The sequence below is a fragment of the Cariama cristata genome, unplaced genomic scaffold, assembly GCF_000690535.1.
Source record: "Cariama cristata isolate BGI_N322 unplaced genomic scaffold, ASM69053v1 scaffold25043, whole genome shotgun sequence".
NCBI lineage: Eukaryota > Metazoa > Chordata > Aves > Cariamiformes > Cariamidae > Cariama > Cariama cristata.
Window position 1 is genome coordinate 14,167 of NW_009607213.1, and position 19,809 is coordinate 33,975.

Sequence of the window (19,809 nt, forward strand, 5' to 3'; positions counted from 1 at the left end):
CATTGCCTAGCCTCCAGTCGTGTGGGACCTCCCCAGTTAGCCAGGGCTGCTAGTAAAGGGTGGAGCATGGCTTGGCAAGCCCATCCACCAGCTCCTTCAGTATCCTCGAGTGAATCCTATCTGGCCCCATAGACTTGTCCACGTCTAGGTGGAGCAGCAGATCTCTTAACTGCTTCCTCCTGGGTAACGGGGGGATTATTCTGTTCCCCAGCCTGTCATCCAGCTCGGAGGACTGGCTGCCCTGAGGATAACTGGTCTGACTGTATAGTTTTGGTGACGAATACCTACTAACCGGAGCCTAAAGTACAGCCTACTACAGCCAAGTAGCATGACTTGGTTTATGCTTACTAACCAAAGTTTTACTCTGAAAGTTACTCTTAAATACAAAAAGGTGTTAATCTTACAAAGGATTAATCAATCTGAAAGTGTGTTAGACTGAGAGTTGTATTGCTTGTGCCCTCCTTACCGTAGAGCTCAATTGTTGGAAAACCAATGTTACTTTTTTCCTTAAATACTTCAAAGTTATGTTAGGAGCATAATGGCTGAAGGTAGTGACTAAGAAATGAACGGTTCAGAGAAATAGAGAAAAAGATGAGAAAAGATACTTCCAAGATCAGATCAACTGAGGCAGAATTTATAAGTGTAATCTTTCAGTATTGGTTGGGGTTTTTTGTTTGTAGATTCCACACACACCCCCCACCCCCCGGAACAATAACATTTACTCCTGTTAATTTTTAAATTTTTTTTTTTTGTTGGTTCTATTATGGAGGAGCTTGCTTTTTGGCATCCATCTCTTAAAATGAGGGACATTCGAAGGAAAAATGCCAACCTTGTAGATGATGAGAGATCTGCTTGGGTTGTTAGACTGATCCTAACTCATTCCCTGCATTTATGTTTACATGGATCACAGCTTTATTTATTAATATAGGAATGGGTCCATATTTATCTTGTACTGCTATGAAAAGCTACTTTGAAAAAATACTGCTATGTATCACAATAGATACTTGCTGTTTCTCCCCTCCTCCCCCCGACCCCGACAGCTAGTCACCCATGCAATATTAAATCAATTGAGAATTACTGTATTGGAGGGGAACTGAGAAAAGACCACAGTTAAATATATTATTGATCTTTTTGTGTCAGAGATTAAAACTTTTCTTACAAGCAACTTTTAAAGCATATGTTTTCTAATGAAAGTGTTCATTTTGAAATGGATTCTGGTTTATGTTCTGTGGTGTTTTGCCTTTGTATATGTATTTCATTAAACATAAGTGTGGCTATTAATTGTTCATGTGGATAAAAATGGCAGCACGTGTGTGTATTGGGAGAGGGAACTGTATTTACATTTTCTTCAAAAGCTCTTGATGTTTGTTTCAGAAATAAAGGAAAGAGAAAGGCACCTAACTTTATACTGAGAGGAGTTTAACTTTCTATGCTGTGAACTTTCAGCCTTCTTTATTACCAGTTTCAGCATTCCTTAGGGACACAGATTGAAACTTTTAACAGTTCAGACTAAACCCTTTTTGCTAGTCACTGAAAAAGTTAAAAGTTGCTTAGAGTATCTTTTGGATATGAATGAATGATATGAGTGTATGATCTGAGTGGATATGAGTGAATGACCTCCAGGAATTTGCTACTTTAAGATGTGCACGTTGCATACCTATTTTGTGCATTTGGTTTTAATGCTTGTTAAATGACTGATGACTAAGTCTATAATCTATGCAAAAAGTACTAATGAAAAGTGCAATCTTGGTCACAGTGTGCAGTATAGCTGTGGGAGGTGGAGGAATAGTATGATATTTTTTTCTTTTTTTTCTGCTCAGGCTGAATGTTTCATATGAAATCAATCTGTATCAGTTACCTAGCAGTACTGGATCTAAAAGGAAACTGATATACTTTAATATCTTAAATATTCTTTGAGTGCTGCTGTAGCAGTTTTTCAGTTGCAGACAGGCTGTTTGAAGTCATTTTCATGAAAGTGAAGAGTTGCAGGAGGAAGAATTTTAAAGAATTTTAGAAAGATGCATGAAAACATCCCACTGGCAATGAATTATTTGAGCATGGCATAATCATTACCAGGTATTAGAGTTATGCTTGTGTTTCAGAAACATGCTTGTAATGCATTTAGAAGGAAGAAAAGCTAGTTTTTCTGGAATAGACAAACGTAAGGTTTATGTATTTATGAGGGCATCATTATAAAATCTTTCCTTCTTTATTCTAAATCAAATTTCTCTTTAGAACGTGTTGGACATCTTTTCACTGGAGTGAACTGTTGTGGATCTTGGGAGGGTTGGAGAAAATGCATTTAGTTTCAGTAAAAATGGCTTTCATCAATTACTGGTTGGAGCAAAAGACCTAAAATGAATAAACAAATCAATGCTAGGGCAGAGGTTACAGGACACTGAAAGGTAAGCTGTGCTGTGCACATGTCTTATCTGTTAAGGTGGCCGGAAGGTGGACAGACTAACTTGTGTCCTGTGAAATAGTATGTCTGTTGTCTTCTGTTGTTGGGCTTGGTTCTGTGTTCAACATACCAGCTAGAAATTTTGTGCGTATATGTGCAATATTATGTTGTGTTATTTTTTTGGGGGGGGGCAGTTCAAAACTGGTCAAGTAGTTGCCATGCTAATTCTCTTACCTCATATCTATGTATGCGGTGAGCTGTTTGAGTTTAAAGTGAATGTTTTTCTATATATTCATGTAATTTTTTTAAGCTAGCTTCCTTTACACTAGAGGGCAGGAGAAAAGTGTAATTCTTTCATAAGAACCAGCTTTTACCACTGTCTCTATTCTTCCATGCCAATAATTTGTAATAAGAACAGTGACTAGGTTTGAGAAGTGAACATGTCCAGTGACTGCCCATGTGGTATCAGAATTGAAGTGTTCTTGACTAGACTCTCGGCCTGAGTGAAGAGGTATTTCTGAGGACCTGGAGCCTCCTGTCATCCCACATGAGGGTTGCCTCTGAATAGTTGCAAAAGTCAGCAGCAGGACAGTGGATTACTGGTATTTCTTCAACAAGCTCTGGCTTACCAACTGCATGCCCTTGTACCATGGATGCCAAGAGCAAGTTTAGCAACCTTTCATCACGGGTTCCCTGTCTCTCCTCAGGAAACTGCAAATATCTTTTAAACTTCCCTTTCTTCTCCCCAACCCCTCCACCCTCAGGCCACTTGCAGGTTTTTGTCCGCTCCAGGCCAGATCTGAGCTAAGCCTCATCTTCTCCCTTCGGTGGTGGGTCCTTCTTGGAGTGTGTGAGTAGAACCTTCAGTTTAGGCAGGAAGGAGAGCTAAGGATGGCATGTTTTAAATTTGCCAGCTGAGGTGAGGAGGTACTTTCATTTTCTAGAAAAAGAACTCTCAACATCTGTGAATGAACCCGAGCTGCCAAGGACACAATCATCAGCTGCAGCTAAAAAGATGGCAGAAATGCACTGATGAAGCATGGTGGCAAGAGAGAGCAGGACATTGTTGGAAGAGAGGATTATGCCAAACATAGAGAGTCCTGAAAATATCCAGCACTTGCTTGAAGCAAAGATGCTAGGAAAGAGAAGGATGCAAATGCATAATCAAAGATACCACTGATAGCAGTTACTGTCTTTATGTTTTTCTGACCGTGTGTACAACCACCTCAAAACGTGTTTCTGTGCTCTTCTCTAGTAGTCTGTTCTACAGTATGCAGTAGGACTTTCATATTTGGATGAGAGAACATTGTTAGAGCAAGGAAGTACCTTTTTTGGTATGAAACTTTGCTTTTGTCAAGGTGCAAGTTTGAATTTTTTGTCATTTCCTGTTTTCTCTGGTATTTTTCAGGAAATGTTGGCAGCATGTCAAAATATTAAATATAAAGACTGTAACATTTGAGTGTTGTCAACTTATGTCAGCAGTGACAACAAGGAGGTTTTGATGGTTACCCTGCTATTCCTTATCTCAGCTTACTTGGTAGAAGAAATCCAGTTGAGCTCCTCTTCTTGTTTTGACTCATGTATTACCTAGAAGGATGAAATAAAGTAGGGTTCCTCATAGTGGGTAAGTTAAGAGAAGGAAAGAGAACTGGCTGTCTGGGTTTCATCTTACCCCTCTTATCGAACAGTTTATCTCCACTCTGTTTTTATTGTTACCATCTAACTAGTTACTCTTTTAGCTGTCTATATGCATAATACAGTTGTTGCAACGGCAGGTAACTTCTTTTTCACCTTTCTGATTCCTGACAGTAGGGCAGTGCATATGAGTTGCGAGACTGTTGTACTTGTAGTTGCTTGTGCATGCTGAACTCAGTTGTATTCCTCAATTTTATCTCCCCTTCTCCCTCCTTTTTTCAGAATGTCTCTGTGTTTTCCCATTCCTTGTTCCCTTTTTACCTAAAATGTGAGTCTACTGTCATTTATGTTGCACAGATTTAAAAAAAAAATAATTCCAAGTATCTAAATCCTATAGGATTTCAATTGGTTATTAAGTTTTAAATCTTACTGATGTTTAAATGTTTTGAACCTTTGAACAACTGGACCTGGACAACTGATGACACTGATGCAGGAATGACAATGATTGGCGGGAGGGAAGGAGAGGATATGTGTGTTGTCATTGTATATGTTGTCAGTAAAAGAAATGTTCACAAACTGACCAAAAGATCTGTTTGTAGCAGAGAGTGTAAGAGGCCTACAGTTCTCTTGCTGCAGAGTTTGTGTGTGATGGTAGGTGCTTCATATAAACCAAACCTTTTTCTTTAAGTTTGTTGTTACATATTTCCTTTCTAGCTACTAGTCAGGTCTGGGTTTAGGTCTATAGCAATGTTACGTATTTAGAAATCTAGCTAAGACTTTTCAGAGTTGTGCTGTGAGTGGAAACACTCTGAAATTCAAAGTTTATCCTTCTGGGCATCCCAAAATGGACAATTCACACTAGTGGAGATCTTTTTTTTCCATGAATTCCATTACTTTAGCTCTTCAACTGTAACAAACACCATCTTCTTTTCTCTAACATAAGCATGTGAATGTTTGGGATAAGAGGAGCTCTTTTTTTTTTTTTTTTTTTTTTTTTGGCGTGGGTGCTACACAAAAGGGCATGAGGAAATGAATTGGAGGGTTCAAATAATTTGCAAGAAAGGAGGTACAGGACCACATATGAAATGAGACTTTAATAGATACTGATAGTTGTTCAGTAAAGGAGTGTTTGGTATTATGTACTGAATTAAGTTGTTAGTGGTTTCGGGGAGCGATGTAGATCTTTCAGTGTGTTTCCTGTACCATAGTGGGACAGGAATTAGGATTGCTTGGAAGACCTTTATTTTCACATTCCCTCACTGATTTGCTTTTTGACTTTGCAGCTTTAATATGACTTTCTTTACCTTTCATAGAGGTGATCAGGAATATAGTGTGCACGACCACTGAGGATTAATTTGGAAACAATCTACTAACATGGCAAAAGATGTGCACTTGCACTGTGTAGTTCTGAACACAGTTTCACAGATGTTTATAAAACGGTGCATTTTTATGGAGGAAATTAACTACCATGCTTATATTCACTGTTCCTTTCTTATTTTTTTTTCTTTTTGAAAGCTTGGTAATGAATCTGGCTACTTGGAAATTTAGCAAGGGGTACATTTCGCTGTTTAAAACTATTTCAGACTTTGTTTTTGCTTAGTTTTGAATAAGATGCATTTGGAGTATAATTTGGAGTTCAAGCTGCATTGAAGTTGTGTTAGCTGGGGGAAGAAATACACTGATACCTTTATCTTTGTCCTTGAGTGTGCAAAAATAGTCCTGTGTGCTGATTTGGAACTATGCAGGGGGTTGTTCATGTCCCTGCACTGGAAGGGGTTTGTGTTGAAATGTAACTGAGCATAGCATGTGTGAGGTTTTAGATTTTTTTTTTCTTTTGCTATTTTATACTATGTAAGTTGTGATACTATTAAAATGTTATATATTTCATTGTATACTAACAGTATTAAACTTGCTACCCTTTAAAAAAAAAAACCACAAAAACTCCAAAACAAACAAACAAATTCCAGAACAAACCAACAGCCAACACCTTGTGTGTCCCCCCCCAAACTCTCAAACAAAAAACCGACCCCAAATCAGAGTCCCAAAATCACTGATAAAAATAGAATTTCTTCAATGAATGCTTTTTATTATGATTCCTGTTGGGCAAAACTTTCTTAACAGTACAGTCTGTGCTAATGCTTGCATGCCATATCTGGCTTACAGGACTGTTCTTTTGACCTGCAGCTAGCATCTAACCAGCTTTCTGAAGACCCCTCAGGCATTGATTATCTAAATTAACATGATGGTAAACTGCTCCTGAGACACCAGAGATGCAGTGAGAGGAATTATGCATATATTACTGATGATCTGTGTATGTGCAGAAAGTTGAATGCTTTCAAGACTCAGGCTAATTTTGCAGATGTGGGTGAAGTGTACCATGTATGTGTAGGTTGATCATGTCACAAGGGACAAAGCAATGCAGTTTTCAGATGCTTTCAGAAGAGGCTGTGAGGATGGTGTCTCAGGAAGAGAGAGTACCACTTTATAGCGAAGGATATTGTAATTTTCCCTGACTTCCTCAATTTTTGTTTCTTAGACCGCATCAATGGAGCACATTCAGGGAGCTTGGAAGACTATCAGTAATGGTTTTGGACTCAAGGATTCTGTCTTTGATGGCCCAAACTGTATTTCACCTACTATCGTCCAGCAGTTTGGTTATCAACGCCGAGCATCTGATGATGGCAAAATATCAGATACTTCCAAAACTAGTAATACTATTCGTGTTTTCTTGCCCAACAAGCAGCGCACAGTGGTAAGTCTACATTACCTTTATGTAAAAAATGTCATACTGTTCCCATTGCTAACACTATGACATGTATCTGGCAAGAAAAATGCCAAAATTTACATGTATTGTTGTGATTAAGTGTGTTGTCATCAGTTTGTTAGTTCTAGAGGACATATTTTGAAAGCAGTGTATCTGTATTTTGAGGACCTGTGTTTCTCTACCTAAGTGCTGTGTTTTTCCAATATACATGGGCAAGATACTTACATATTTAACTTACATATTTAACATTAAAAGACCATAGTTGGCTGACCTAAACAATGATGCCTGTATGAAGTAAAACATGTAGAAATTTCTGTCACCATTTTCTTCACTTGGATGCCCAGAGTGAAGTGTGGTAGTTAAAGCTGAAGTGAAACTTCTTGAGGAAACACTTCTATTAGATTTCTTGGAGCTGAGTGTACTAATAATAGTCTTAGGCAAAGTTCCCTGGAATCTGAATTAAATCTTTTTCTATACTTTTGCTCCGTTTGCCTGCATTTCTATTACTTTTATAGGCTACCTACTTGTATGAGTGCTGTATAAAATCCTGTTTTTCAGAAACTTAGTAATTGTAAGAAATTGAAAAGTTATAAAATAACCTCAGAAATTCCTTTGCATAAATACACAATAGTTATGTATATGGCAGAAGATGTGCCTGCCTGAGAGGTTGGCTTAACGTGTGGCAAGTTAGATCAGAAGGCACAGCAGTCAGTTGTTACATCATACAAGTAGTTTTTATTTATCTATTTATTAACTTCAAAAGTGATCAGCTGTGCAGTTTTACTGGAACTCCTAAAGAAAAGGAGAAGAAAATGATTTCCCCTCCCTCAAAAGCTTAAACGGATTCTGCAGTCACTGACTAATTTTTTTTTCCTTTGGTCACAGGTAAATGTGCGAAATGGGATGACCTTACATGACTGTCTTATGAAGGCACTTAAAGTAAGAGGTCTGCAGCCAGAATGCTGTGCAGTTTTTCGACTTCTTGCTGAACCAAAAGGGTAAGAGCCTGGAATGTTATATGTGAAACTTTCAACTAGAGAATCTAAAAATCTTGGTTTTAGAATAGCAGCAATAATGCTTTCATCTTTTCTTTTGCTACTTTCTTTTAAAAGCACAATTTGGTTGTGAACACTTCCATGTTGATTTCTTTACCCTCCTCTAGGGCAACTCATTCAGCTTCCTGGATATTAAAAATTTTATTTTTTTTTTAAAGCTAAATATTAAAAATGCTGAAAATTGAGGATTACATCAAGTGCTTGTAGCGCCTTACAGAGGCTTTGGTTGTATTCTAGCTGAAAGGATGTGATATGCCTTCATATTTGAGGTGCATTTCTCCTCTGCATTTGTAGTTGGTAAACTTCAGTGCTAGTGATTCTTAGCCAACTTAAATGAACGTCTCCTCTGTGTGCTCAGTTTTCAGGCTCTACGTTCCTCTACAACTTTTCAATGTTTGGATTTAAGTCTCACTTCAGATATTCCTTATTTTTTGTAGGACCGGGGATGCTGCTATTAAATACCAAATGATTCTTTTACAAGCTGAGGGAGTGAAGGTATCTCATGGAGTTAATACATTTAACTTCACACCTCGTAAGGCTTGGGCTTAATGCTCTTTTAAGCCTCAATCATGAGGTAGTCATTTGTGGGTTTACATCTCTATGTAACTGAGTCCATTCTGGTGTCACCTGTAACTTTAGTGCTGAAGAACGTAATATGGCTTTCATGTCACTAAGTCTGCCATTCATAATTTCTTATGTTTTGTTTATAAGGGTTTCTGGGACTCCATTACAGCTTCTAGGTGTCTTATTTCAAATAATCTATATATCTAAATGACTTACACTTTAAAAAATAAAGAGAAAAAGAGGTCAATCGCTATGTTTTCAAAGTTGTTTCTAATTTTTTAAGTGAAAGACACTGAAATATAGCTCACTATTAGAGGTTAGCCACACTTTTCTGTGTTCGTTTTCAGTTTACTCTAGAAAATTCACAAAACATAGATCATTGATTGCACTGGACTTCTTACCTCCTAAGTAATTTTGTTGTCCTCATTTTCTCTTTCTTTCAGAAAAAAAGTGCGTTTGGATTGGAATACAGATGCTGCCTCCTTGATTGGAGAGGAACTGCAAGTGGACTTTCTTGATCATGTTCCACTCACTACACACAATTTTGTAAGCTATTCCTCTTCTGTATTTTGATGTAAATTCTATTAATTGAACCACATATTCAAATAATGTCTTTAGGCATTAGAATCATAGAATTGTTTAGGCTGGAAAAGACCCTTAAGATCGAGTCCAGCTGCTAACCTAACACTACCAAGTCGGTCACTAAGCCATGTCCCTAAGCACCACATCTACACACCTTTTAAATGCCTCCAGGGGTGGTGACTCAACCACTTCCCTGGGCAACCTGTTCTAGTGCTTGGCAACCCTTTTGGTGAAGAAACTTTTCCTAATATTGAGTCTAATCCTCCCCTGGCACAACTTGAGGTCATTTCTTCTTGTCTTGTTACTTGGGAGAAGAGACTGACCCCCACCTTGCTACAGCCTCCTTTCAGGTAGTTGTAGGGAGTGATAAGGTCTACCCTGAGCCACCTTTTGTCCAGGCTAAACAACCCCAGCTCCCTCAGCTGCTCCTCACAGGACTTGTTCTCCCGACCCTTCACCAGCTTCATTGCTCTTCTTTGGACACGCTCCAGCACCTCAATGTCTTTCTTGTCGTGAGGGGCCCAAAACTGAACACAGTACTTGAGGTGCAACCTCACCAGTGCCGAGTACAGGGGGACGATCATTGCCCTGGTCCCGCTGGCCACACTATTGCTGATACAAGCCAGGATTCCATTGGCCTTCTTGGCCACCTGGGCACACTGCTGGCTCATATTCAGCTGGTTGTCGACCAACACCCCCAGGCCCTTGCAGCTTTCCAGCCACTCATCCCCAAGCCTGTAGCGTTACATGGGGTTGTTGTGACCCACGTGCAGGACCCAGCCCTGAGCCTTGTTGAACCTTATACAGTTGGCCTCGACCCATCAATCCAGCCTCTCCACATCCCTCTGCAGAGCCGTGCTACCCTCCAGCAGATCAACACTCCTGCCCAACTTGGTGTCATCTGCCAACTCACTGAGGGTGCACTTGATCTATTTGTCCAGACCATTGATAAAGATATTAAATAAAACTGGCCCCAATACTGAGCCCTGGGGAACACCACTTGTGACCAGCTGCCAACTGGATTTCAGTCCATTCACCAGCAGTCCTTGGGCCCAGCCATCCAGACAGTTTTTTATCCAGCAAAGAGTATGGCCATCCAAGCCATGAGCAGCCAGTTTCTCCAGGAGAATGCTGTGGGAAATTGTGTCAAAGGCTTTACTATAGTCTAGGTAGACAACGTCCACCACCTTTCCCTCATCCACTAAGTGGGTCACCTTGTCATAGAAGGAGATCAGAGTAGTCAAGCAGGACCTGCCTTTTATAAACCTGTTAGATACCTTTTGGCTTTCTAAACACAGGGGGGGATTTCAGAAGTGATGATTTGATTCCTTCACTCCTCCTCCCCACAAATTAGATTGGCTAAACATCAATTTGCAATGAAATACCAGAATTCTATTTACATTTAGTGATTTCTAGGTGTCAAGAGACTTTAAAAGCTCACATTATGCATATTCTTCAAAGGTTTGATGATTGCCATTTTTATTTTATATTATTTTATTTAAATATATATTTCTGTAACTGTCATATTAAGATATCATGTCTTTAAAGTCCAGAATTAGGAGATAACTTGCATTTTCAGTCTATGGCTCATCAGTCAAAAAAGGCTGGATAAGTTCGAGAGCTTTATTGGGTTGTTGGCAATTGTACTGAATGTTAATTCTGCCACGTCATGACATCATTTTGTAAGCAAATGCTGCCTTGTAATTTGACAAAGTGTTTTTTAGGGGAATGAAAGACATTAGATTTGTAGTTCCTTCTCAGAAGTGGATTATTTGCTCAGTATAGAGCAAATAAATGGAGCAACTTTTGTTTTGTTTTGATTTTTTTTTTGTTACAAAGAGGTAATGCCTAACTCTAACAGTTTTACCTTGCATTATTTTATTCTCCCTGGGAAGGAACTCTGTTACTATATTCTAGCTTTTTCTTGTTTTGTCCCAGAAATGTATTGTGTCAAGTGGCAAAACTAAAGGATTATCCTTTACATCCATTAGAAAGGTTAGGATTAATTTACAAAACTGAAAGTAGCTTTGCTTCTACTTTACGTTTTTAGAACACTACAAATAAAATCATCTGCAGTTGGTCACCAGAAAACGAATATTTTTCCAGATCTGGAAGAAGCTAAAACTTTGAGCTTTTCTTCACAGTATGCTCTGGAGGAAGAAACCCTTTGGTTCATTTTAATCTTTCTTCATATTTCAGAAACTTTAAAAAAATTTTAGATGCCATTTAAAGAAGTAGAATATATTTAAACTATTTTATTTACTAAGGAATTTATTTTTTATGCAAGGGGGTTATTAGTTAGTCATAAACACACAACAGGCATTTTGACTAATAAAAAAAAAAGAGGTGGTTCTTACAATCTGATTCTCCTTCACCTCCTTGGTGGTACTAAAAACAAACAAAAAACCCAATTCTTGGCCCACCCAACTCTGTCACCTTACTGAGCACAAAATAGTGCTTTTGAATTTGACAGAACATTATTCTTTTTTTTTGTTTGTTTGTATTTTGTGTTGGTTGGTTGGTTTTTTTTTTAAATAATCAGATAAACAAAGCCCTAAATGTTTCTAAGCTTTCCAGGTTTCCAGTGTGATTTTAAGTTCAGTAGCACTTTAGGGTGCACTGATAACATTTTAACATGGTATTTACTTATGTCAGGCTCTGAAGATGTTCATCTTGGCTAATGAAGAGAAACTGGTAGCTTGGATTAATCATTTAATGTATTTTCTAGGCTCGGAAGACATTTCTAAAGCTTGCTTTCTGTGACATCTGCCAGAAGTTCCTGCTAAATGGGTTTCGGTGTCAGACATGTGGTTATAAATTCCACGAACACTGCAGCACTAAAGTTCCAACCATGTGTGTCGACTGGAGCAATATCAGACAACTCTTGTAAGGACTGTTCTTTTTTAATAGCAACAGTAATTCGCTGTGACAGACAAGCATTGGGATTTTTTTAATCTCTTATCGTAGAGATAAATTTAGATGGTTGGGAAGTGTAGTCACTTTCATCAATATACAGAATTTATGTATTGATTTCATAAAACAGCCAGCAATGATTGTCTATTCCCAGGTGAAGAAGGCCGTTTACATTAAATGCATTTTGTTCTTGCTGTAAATTTTAATATTGTGGGACAACAAACAAAGATCTTGAACGACCAGGCAGTTGCTATAATGCCCTCTGTTTCAACAGAGTAATAGTGATTCTTCTTGCATAACACTTTGGTTAGAAGGAAAAAAGGTCATGATTCAGTTGTTTTTTAGCTGTTGGAAGCATGAGTGTTCAGAACTACCACAACTTTTGACAACCTGTTGAAAATGCATGGAATGGTGAGAAAAATGATGAAGGATAATACTTTCCTAATATTGATTAGAAAAAGTTGAAAATCATTATGTTAGAAGTCCTTTTCTGCTAAAGTGTTAAAACCTATAACTGATTTTATGTGTCTTAGTTATAAAAAAATACTATCACTAAACTTGGACATACAGTTACGCATTTTCTTGTACTGAGTAGTCATTATAGTGTAGGATAACTTCTGCCAGTTGGTGTTACCTGACTTTAACAGAACTTAAAAAATCAGGTGTTGAATAACCTTTCAGGAAAATCTGAAGTCTGATGCAAAAAGATTTGTATTGTAAGTTTAGAAAGAACATATGGAAATTTTCTTTGGGAGTCTGAAGACATAGTTTTTAGTCATACCATACACAGAGGAAAAATATTACGTAGAGATAGGAATGTGTTCATGAAGTTAATTATGCTGGAAAGAAACAGCCCTTTAAACTTTCAGCTTTAAAGAGCATTGTACAGGAGGTAGTGTAGCAGTTGAAATTGTAATTGTTTTTGTTGATATTTCAGATTGTTCCCAAATTCAAATATCAGTGACAGTGGTGTCCCTGCACTACCTCCCTTGACAATGAGACGGATGCGGGAGTCTGTCTCCCGGATACCTGTTAGGTAAGCTAGTATTTCCTGTCATTTCTGTTTTGGGAAATACAGTTGTTTAAAAACAAAAAAAACCAAAACACCCCCAACTCCTCAAAAATAGAACAATCTTATAGAAGGCTGGGATAAATGTGCAAGAAGGCAACACCACTTCATCATAGATAATAGGTAGTGTCCTTTCTTATTCTTAGATTCAAGCAAAACGTTGATTTGGGATTTTTTATTTTTAATTTTTAGTCTTAAGATTTTTAAGGGAGGGTGTTAAAGGTTTTCTGGAGACCTTTGTTTTCCTGCCTTAGAAAATTCAAGGCTCCCTTTGGTATTTTTGTGAATTAATTTTATTTTATCTGATCAGGTAGTATACATGTAAGGGTTTGTGACTCGTGTTGCATGACTCGCATACATAAACTAAAATAATGGTCTAATGTTATGATGACAGACCAGAGTTTAAAGAGAGAACAGCAGAAACTGAAAATATGCACCTCTTAAAGAAAATTCTGAGGCCTAAAGAGAATGTTGCTGTAGTTTTAAATGCTAGAATAAAAATTGCTTTCCTTTCAAATGGCCTGTCTTCTGATCCTAATTTGTGCCTGTATTCTTTTCCTTGAAATTCTAGAGGCTGAAGAGGGCAGGCCATCTTTTGTTTTTTTCTACATCCCTTTGAAAAATCTTGGCCTATTCAGGAATGAGGCACAGAGCACGTAGCTGACTTGCAAATGGTTCTATCTATTTATTTCTTTATTTTAGTGGGAACTACATCAGGAATTTATCTTACGTTCTCTTTGCCATCTTACACTATTTCCAGTACTGTTGAACAATGACTCATTAACTTGGTGGTTTTTTTTAAGCTTTTTGTGAAGGCTGGCTGATTTCAGTTAAGATACTTATGTAATTTGGGATAAATAAGGGTTGAGTGACCTTCACTGTGATTTATAACTCTTTGTTGAACTGGATTTTACTGTTGGCCTCCTTTTAACTGGTATTGGGTTTCATGACTTCCTTGCTGGCTGTTCTGTGCGAACCATTGAACAGTCTTGCAAACCTTTACAAATTCAGGGCTTAGCAGTAAAAGTAGCTCTTAAGCTATGCATTTAACATACTTGAAATGAGCAGCTTGTTTACATTTCACAGACCTGAATTAATCCAGCAGAGCCAGAATTTTATCAGTATGTTAAATGTGATCTGATGGGCATTGAGGTGAACTGTGGCAAAATTTATAATGGCAGAAACACTTATGTTAAATGCACTAGATAAGTATGTGAGCTAACAAGATCTTCGAGTTTTTTAATTTATTTCCAAAGTTAAACTGGGAATGATTCAGCTGACCGAATGGTTTAGTTAGTGTGTAACTCCCAACTTTTTCTGTTTGGAATTCTGTGCATATTGCTTTTGAACAGGTTACATTGAACAGTATTTTTCAATTGCTAGAGGGGAAAACATAATCACAACTTTCCCTTTCTCTCTCTTTCCTTCTCAGTTCCCAGCACAGGTATTCTACGCCTCATGCCTTCACATTCAACACATCAAATCCTTCCTCTGAGGGCTCTCTCTCCCAAAGACAGCGATCTACATCCACACCAAATGTCCATATGGTTAGCACTACAATGCCTGTAGACAGCCGGATAATTGAGGTAATATTGGTAGGGAGGAAATAGCATAAAGTTAAACTAAAATTGTGACTGCCCATCTAATAGTCAGTGATTAGTTTTTCTTCTTTTCTGTCTGTCATTTGCTTACTGTTTGCCTTAGTTGGCTGAGTGATGAAGAGTATAGCTGACACATTTGCATAGGAAGTTAATAGTTCATTCTTGCAGTCTTTATCAACTTCGCTGAAGTTCTAGGTAGATTTTTAGTGTCTGTAAAGATGTGGGGGAGCTTAACATTCAAATTTCACAGATCTGAGGAGAAAATAAGCTCAGTTTTGCTGAAGAAATGTTTATTAGCCATGTCTAAAAATATTCTTTCAAACTTAAAAATCTGGATTTGTTGAGGACTGGTGTTTATTTTAAATCAGACTACAGGTACTGTAAGTCTGGATCTAGTTCTTGGAATTGGAATACTCAAGTCAAAGCTTACTGGCTATCTGTTTTGTGTTACACCTGTATGAAAGTGACAGCGATTTTGGGTTTGTGTGCTGAAGCCATCTGTATGTGAGAATATTTCAGCTGTTGCTTGCTTTCAAGCACCTTTTTCTTCTTTTTTTTTTCTTACCTTAGACTGGCAGTAGTGAGAAACAGCTCTTTCAAGTCAGGGCTAAAATGGTTTGGTTTTTTGTTTAGTTTTGTTTTGTGATAACCATAACAAAATAAGGGAGTGGGTGTGCAGGAAAGGCTTGCAGAAAGTAAGTGCTGAACTGCAGGACTTCAGAGCACTGTTTGTTGTTTTTTTGCTCTGGAATAGTTTAAAAACTCTTTAGGTCAAGCAAAAGCTTTTGACTGCTGAGTTTACTTGCATTTTCAGTGGGTAGTTTGTAGGGTTCTATGAAATGTGATGACTCTCTGGAGTGTGCTAGAGAAGTTCTTTGGACCTTTGGAACTGAAGAAAGCCCCATGAAGCTTTTTTGGTTAGAAGCTTTGTCAGTTGAGTTTTATGGGGAAGGTAGCCTCCTTTTCTCTTTGGTTTTCTTAGTCTTACTGCCTTTTCTTACTGCTTCAGAAGCCTGGGTGACCATCTTTTATGGTGTGAAAAATAATGAAGCACTCAAGAAAGAGGATATGAATTATCGAACTTTGTGGTGTGATAAGCATTTGAGGAGACTTTGCTTTCTTTATCCTTTATGCATAGCAGTAAAGACAGAAATGCTTTCTGTTCTGACTCTTCATAATATCATAGGGACTGAATAAAAATAGCTGTCAGGTCTTAAAGGCAATAGCTGCTTTTCCAAAGGGCTTAAAAAAAAAAGTTTTTAAAAAAAAGGTATTGGAGACCTTCTAGTATGACATGAGAAAGGCCACCTTAATAAAGTGGTTTACCAAAGGATGGATGCTAGTGAACTTTTGGGTTTGAACAGGAATACTTACTTAAAAGTAGTGCACTTAATTGTCATATATCAAATAAATTAGGTTACTTTTTCTTACATTTATCCTAACCTTTAATTTTCTTAATTTTTTTTTTATACTTCCTCTGTTCTTTTCTTTTATCTTTTACCGTGTTGGCCTAGAATAACAGCCTGAATGCTTCTCCCAGTTCCTGGTGCAGACGATTTTGTTTGAGGGGAAGAGTAGGTATTTTCTTGGTGCCTTTTGTTTTCTTGTGATTAACAGGATTGCTATAACTTGTAAGCTATGGCAATGTCCACATGAAATGTTTAATCTGGAGTTATTTGATGAAAATCTTTATAGCATGTTTATACTTAAATATTGAGGACATTAATTGGAAGAGGGAAATTGATAGAAGAGCTTCATTTTTAGTTTAGCTGGATGGATCCATACTACTGTGAAATTTTGGTGTGAATTTGAATAGGCTTGGATTAGAGATGCATTTGGTCACACAGTTTTTAAAGCAAAAGCTTCTCAAACATCTATTGTGTGGCTTTTTTCCTCTGGAAATTATTTTGTTGAATATAACTATACAAAACTCTTAGATTAAGAACATGATGTACTATTTTTATTTCACATCGAAGTAAGGTTGACAGACTACAGCACTGTATGGTATTAGCTTTGTTGTAAGAACAACTCTAAAGAACACTGGTTTTAGTTCATTAGCTGTAGGATTCATAAACAAAAAAAGAAAATATTCACATCAGGATTGAACTTCAAAAATACGTTCTTCTTAAATAAGAATTACGTATACATAAGTATGAGAACAATTTAAAATTATTTAGTTATACTTTGCCAGCTTACTTGAAAGCAGTTACATTCTCAGGCTGAGGTACAAAACCCATCACTTGTTATTAATTTGGGTTCTTAAGATTTTTATTGTCTTCAGAATGGACAAAAGTAGTAACCTGCGAGAGTTCTTCATTGGTAGTTTATGCAGATTTTAATCCACTCAGGCGCAGAGTAGAGGTACTCTGCAAGAATACTGTATATAGAGTCAAGCCTGGGAGAATGCAACTAACTAGCTAAAATGATTTATTTCATAAATGAATCTTTACTAAGGATAATCTGAGTTAATTTGAAAACTGTATGGTGGAATGTAGGCTTGTTCTGTCGTCCTGTGGAATCTTACATTTATTATTCTACTAATTAGTTAGAAAGTTTGAATTGACATTTATTAACTTTGACAGTATTTAACATTTTTGTAGTGCATGTTCTTGCTTTGTACTTATACAGTACCTGGATATTTTACCTTTCCTGTATGTACTTTGGGATAATACATAGCAGGTGAGAAAAGTTGTAAAGTCATGTTTGTCAGAGCTTAGTTTATCTTGTGCATGGCTGTAGAATTGTGTTGTAAAGTGCCTGTGGCATGAGGTGAGAGTTGTGGCACTGTACCAACTAGTGAACTGTGTAAGAACATGCTTTTCAAATATCATCAAACTTTAATCTGTGGGAAAACATTTTGAAAATGAGATGTTTTTGTGTTAGGGCACTAGATGTAGCCTTTTTTGGGTTGAAATAGTATGGTAGAGGTATTCCAAAATGTATATTGACTTGGGATATTTTAGGGACTTTTTAAAGTTTTCCTACTTGTAACCCAGAACCTTTCTGAGAACTTGTCCCCTAGAGATACAGGACCATCACAGGAGCTATGTTCAGATCTGAAATACAAGCATGTACAAAAATCTAGTGGTGGGAATGCTGACAGTATTTCTGGTGTTTCTTCTTGTTCTGTGTCTTTTTTTTTTTTTTTTTCTCCTTTCCTTTCCTCTTTCTTTTTTTTGGTAGTAATACCTTTTAATATGCTGTGAATATTTCTAATGTTTTGTAAGAATTCACAATTTGCATGTTTTTTAGCATATAGGATTCTGTAACTAGAAAATAACCAAGCTGTCATCTTTTGGAGGGCATTGGTCAATAACCATATCATGCTTGACCAAAACTGTCGGGAATGATTTCAACACTGTTCCTGCTTGTTCCTTTGTACGCTGTCATATATTTAACTTTATTATCTATCTCCTCTGTTTTAGGATGCAATTCGAAGCCATAGTGAATCAGGTATGGTTTCAAAAAAATAAAGTAATTTATAATATTATTTTGTGTTTATTTTCTAGTTCATAAATTGGTTTTCTTCTGTTTTTATATTTGAAGCCTCACCCTCTGCCCTGTCTGGAAGTCCGAACAATATGAGCCCAACTGGCTGGTCTCAACTCAAAACCCCAGTCCCAGCCCAAAGAGAGAGAGCCCCTGGATCTAATACACAAGAAAAAAACAAAATTGTAAGTATGGTAGTATTTTATTTTTATTTTATTTTTAGTACGTTAAACTAGGCTGGGAGTAGTGGTGTGTTGGGATAAATTTCTGTACTTAGAAGGCAGTAAAAGCTGATGGTAATCTTGGATTGCTCTGCACTGTGTGTATATAATAATGATATAATTTTAACTAACTTGGGAAATATATTTGTGCTATAAATACCCAGAACAAAGCGTTCTGGATTGAAAATTAATTTCAGACAGTATTGTGAAATTATTTTTCAGTACAGATTCAAGGATTACCTTGCTAAATCTTTAGGGGCTGCGGCTTTTTTATTCTTTTTTGATATGTTTAAAGTTAGCCTTATTATCGCTATTTGAACTGTATTGGCATAGCTTCCATAGAAAGTGGAGGTTGATAATGCTTTCATTTTCATGGTAAAGTTAAAGTTAGTCAAAATGTTTCAGAGAAAAATAGATTTAACAAAATGCAAATTTTCCCTCAAACGCTTGATTTAAACTTACGGGTGAGGGGGGAGAAAGAAAAGTTAGAATAATAATGAATAATGTTTTTAATCTTTTGAAGGGTTAAAAGATTTAAAAATTAAAGTACAGTTGCTTAGTGGGACTCATAGTTGTTAATCGCTTAGATATTGGAGAATTCTGCTTTCATCTTTTTGGTTTATTCCTTTTAAATATGTAAATGAGTTCCTGAATTTTAGTATTGTTATTTTGAAAAAGTAAGTTTCGTAAGTATTTCAGATGTCTTTAAATAGTTGATTATAAAATATTTGTTCCTCTTAAGATCTAAGATCAAGGTTTAAGTTTCTAGTGCAGAACTTAATGATAGCTTCTTAAGCAGTTCAAGTCATCCAAGCAGTCCAGAAATGGAGGAGAAAAACAAAAGTCCAGACTGCAGGACAAAACCCTCAAGATTTCAGTACATCTTAATCTTGTATGAAGGAAGTTACTTTATTCTTGGTGTGTACATATAATATATTTGATTAAATACTTAGAGTAAAAGCCATGTCAATTTTTGTTCCAGAGGCCTCGTGGACAGAGAGATTCCAGTTACTATTGGGAAATAGAAGCAAGTGAAGTCATGCTTTCTACCAGAATAGGGTCAGGTTCTTTTGGAACAGTTTACAAAGGCAAATGGCATGGTAAGTTCCTGACAAGTATTACCGCCTTCTCAAAATGTTTATGTGGTAGGACAGCAATCCAGAAAAAGGTAAAATTGTTTTAATGGTGCTGTGTGCTTATCTACCCCAAAGGTACTAAGTGAGAAATACTAATTTCCTAATGTTAGCAGTGGTGAAATTAAGGCAAAGAATAGACATCAAAATCTGAACCTCACAACTGCCATCTACATGTTACGATATTGGAGCCAACATTGTTTTCTTTATTACCATGTTCTACAACAGCCTGTTTTCTGAAAAGATTTCAGTCTCCATTAGCGGGATTGAATTAGCAGAATTAGTTGGGAAATTTCACAGCCTGATGTTAAATTGTATTTACATTTGGGTTTTTTTTTAATAACTCTGTGGTTTAATTAGCCTACTTATATTCAAGGTGTCA

The 19,809-nt window shown here is 37.0% G+C and overlaps 1 protein-coding gene across 2 annotated transcripts in view; it reads left to right on the forward strand.

Moving 5' to 3' along the window:
• Positions 1–19,809, forward strand: part of RAF1 (Raf-1 proto-oncogene, serine/threonine kinase) — a 37,591-nt gene that overhangs the window by 4,013 nt on the left and 13,769 nt on the right. Inside the window, exons 2-11 of one of the 2 annotated variants that reach the window (XM_009696646.1) lie at positions 6,573–6,788; positions 7,686–7,798; positions 8,863–8,965; positions 11,730–11,887; positions 12,852–12,950; positions 14,416–14,569; positions 16,099–16,158; positions 18,010–18,037; positions 18,131–18,258; positions 19,277–19,394. In XM_009696646.1, the coding sequence (XP_009694948.1) occupies positions 6,582–6,788; positions 7,686–7,798; positions 8,863–8,965; positions 11,730–11,887; positions 12,852–12,950; positions 14,416–14,569; positions 16,099–16,158; positions 18,010–18,037; positions 18,131–18,258; positions 19,277–19,394 (1,168 nt within the window). In that variant the 5' untranslated portion in view covers positions 6,573–6,581. The remainder of the gene's footprint in view (positions 1–6,572; positions 6,789–7,685; positions 7,799–8,862; positions 8,966–11,729; positions 11,888–12,851; positions 12,951–14,415; positions 14,570–16,098; positions 16,159–18,009; positions 18,038–18,130; positions 18,259–19,276; positions 19,395–19,809) is intronic. The other variant, XM_009696648.1, reaches the window with a different exon arrangement.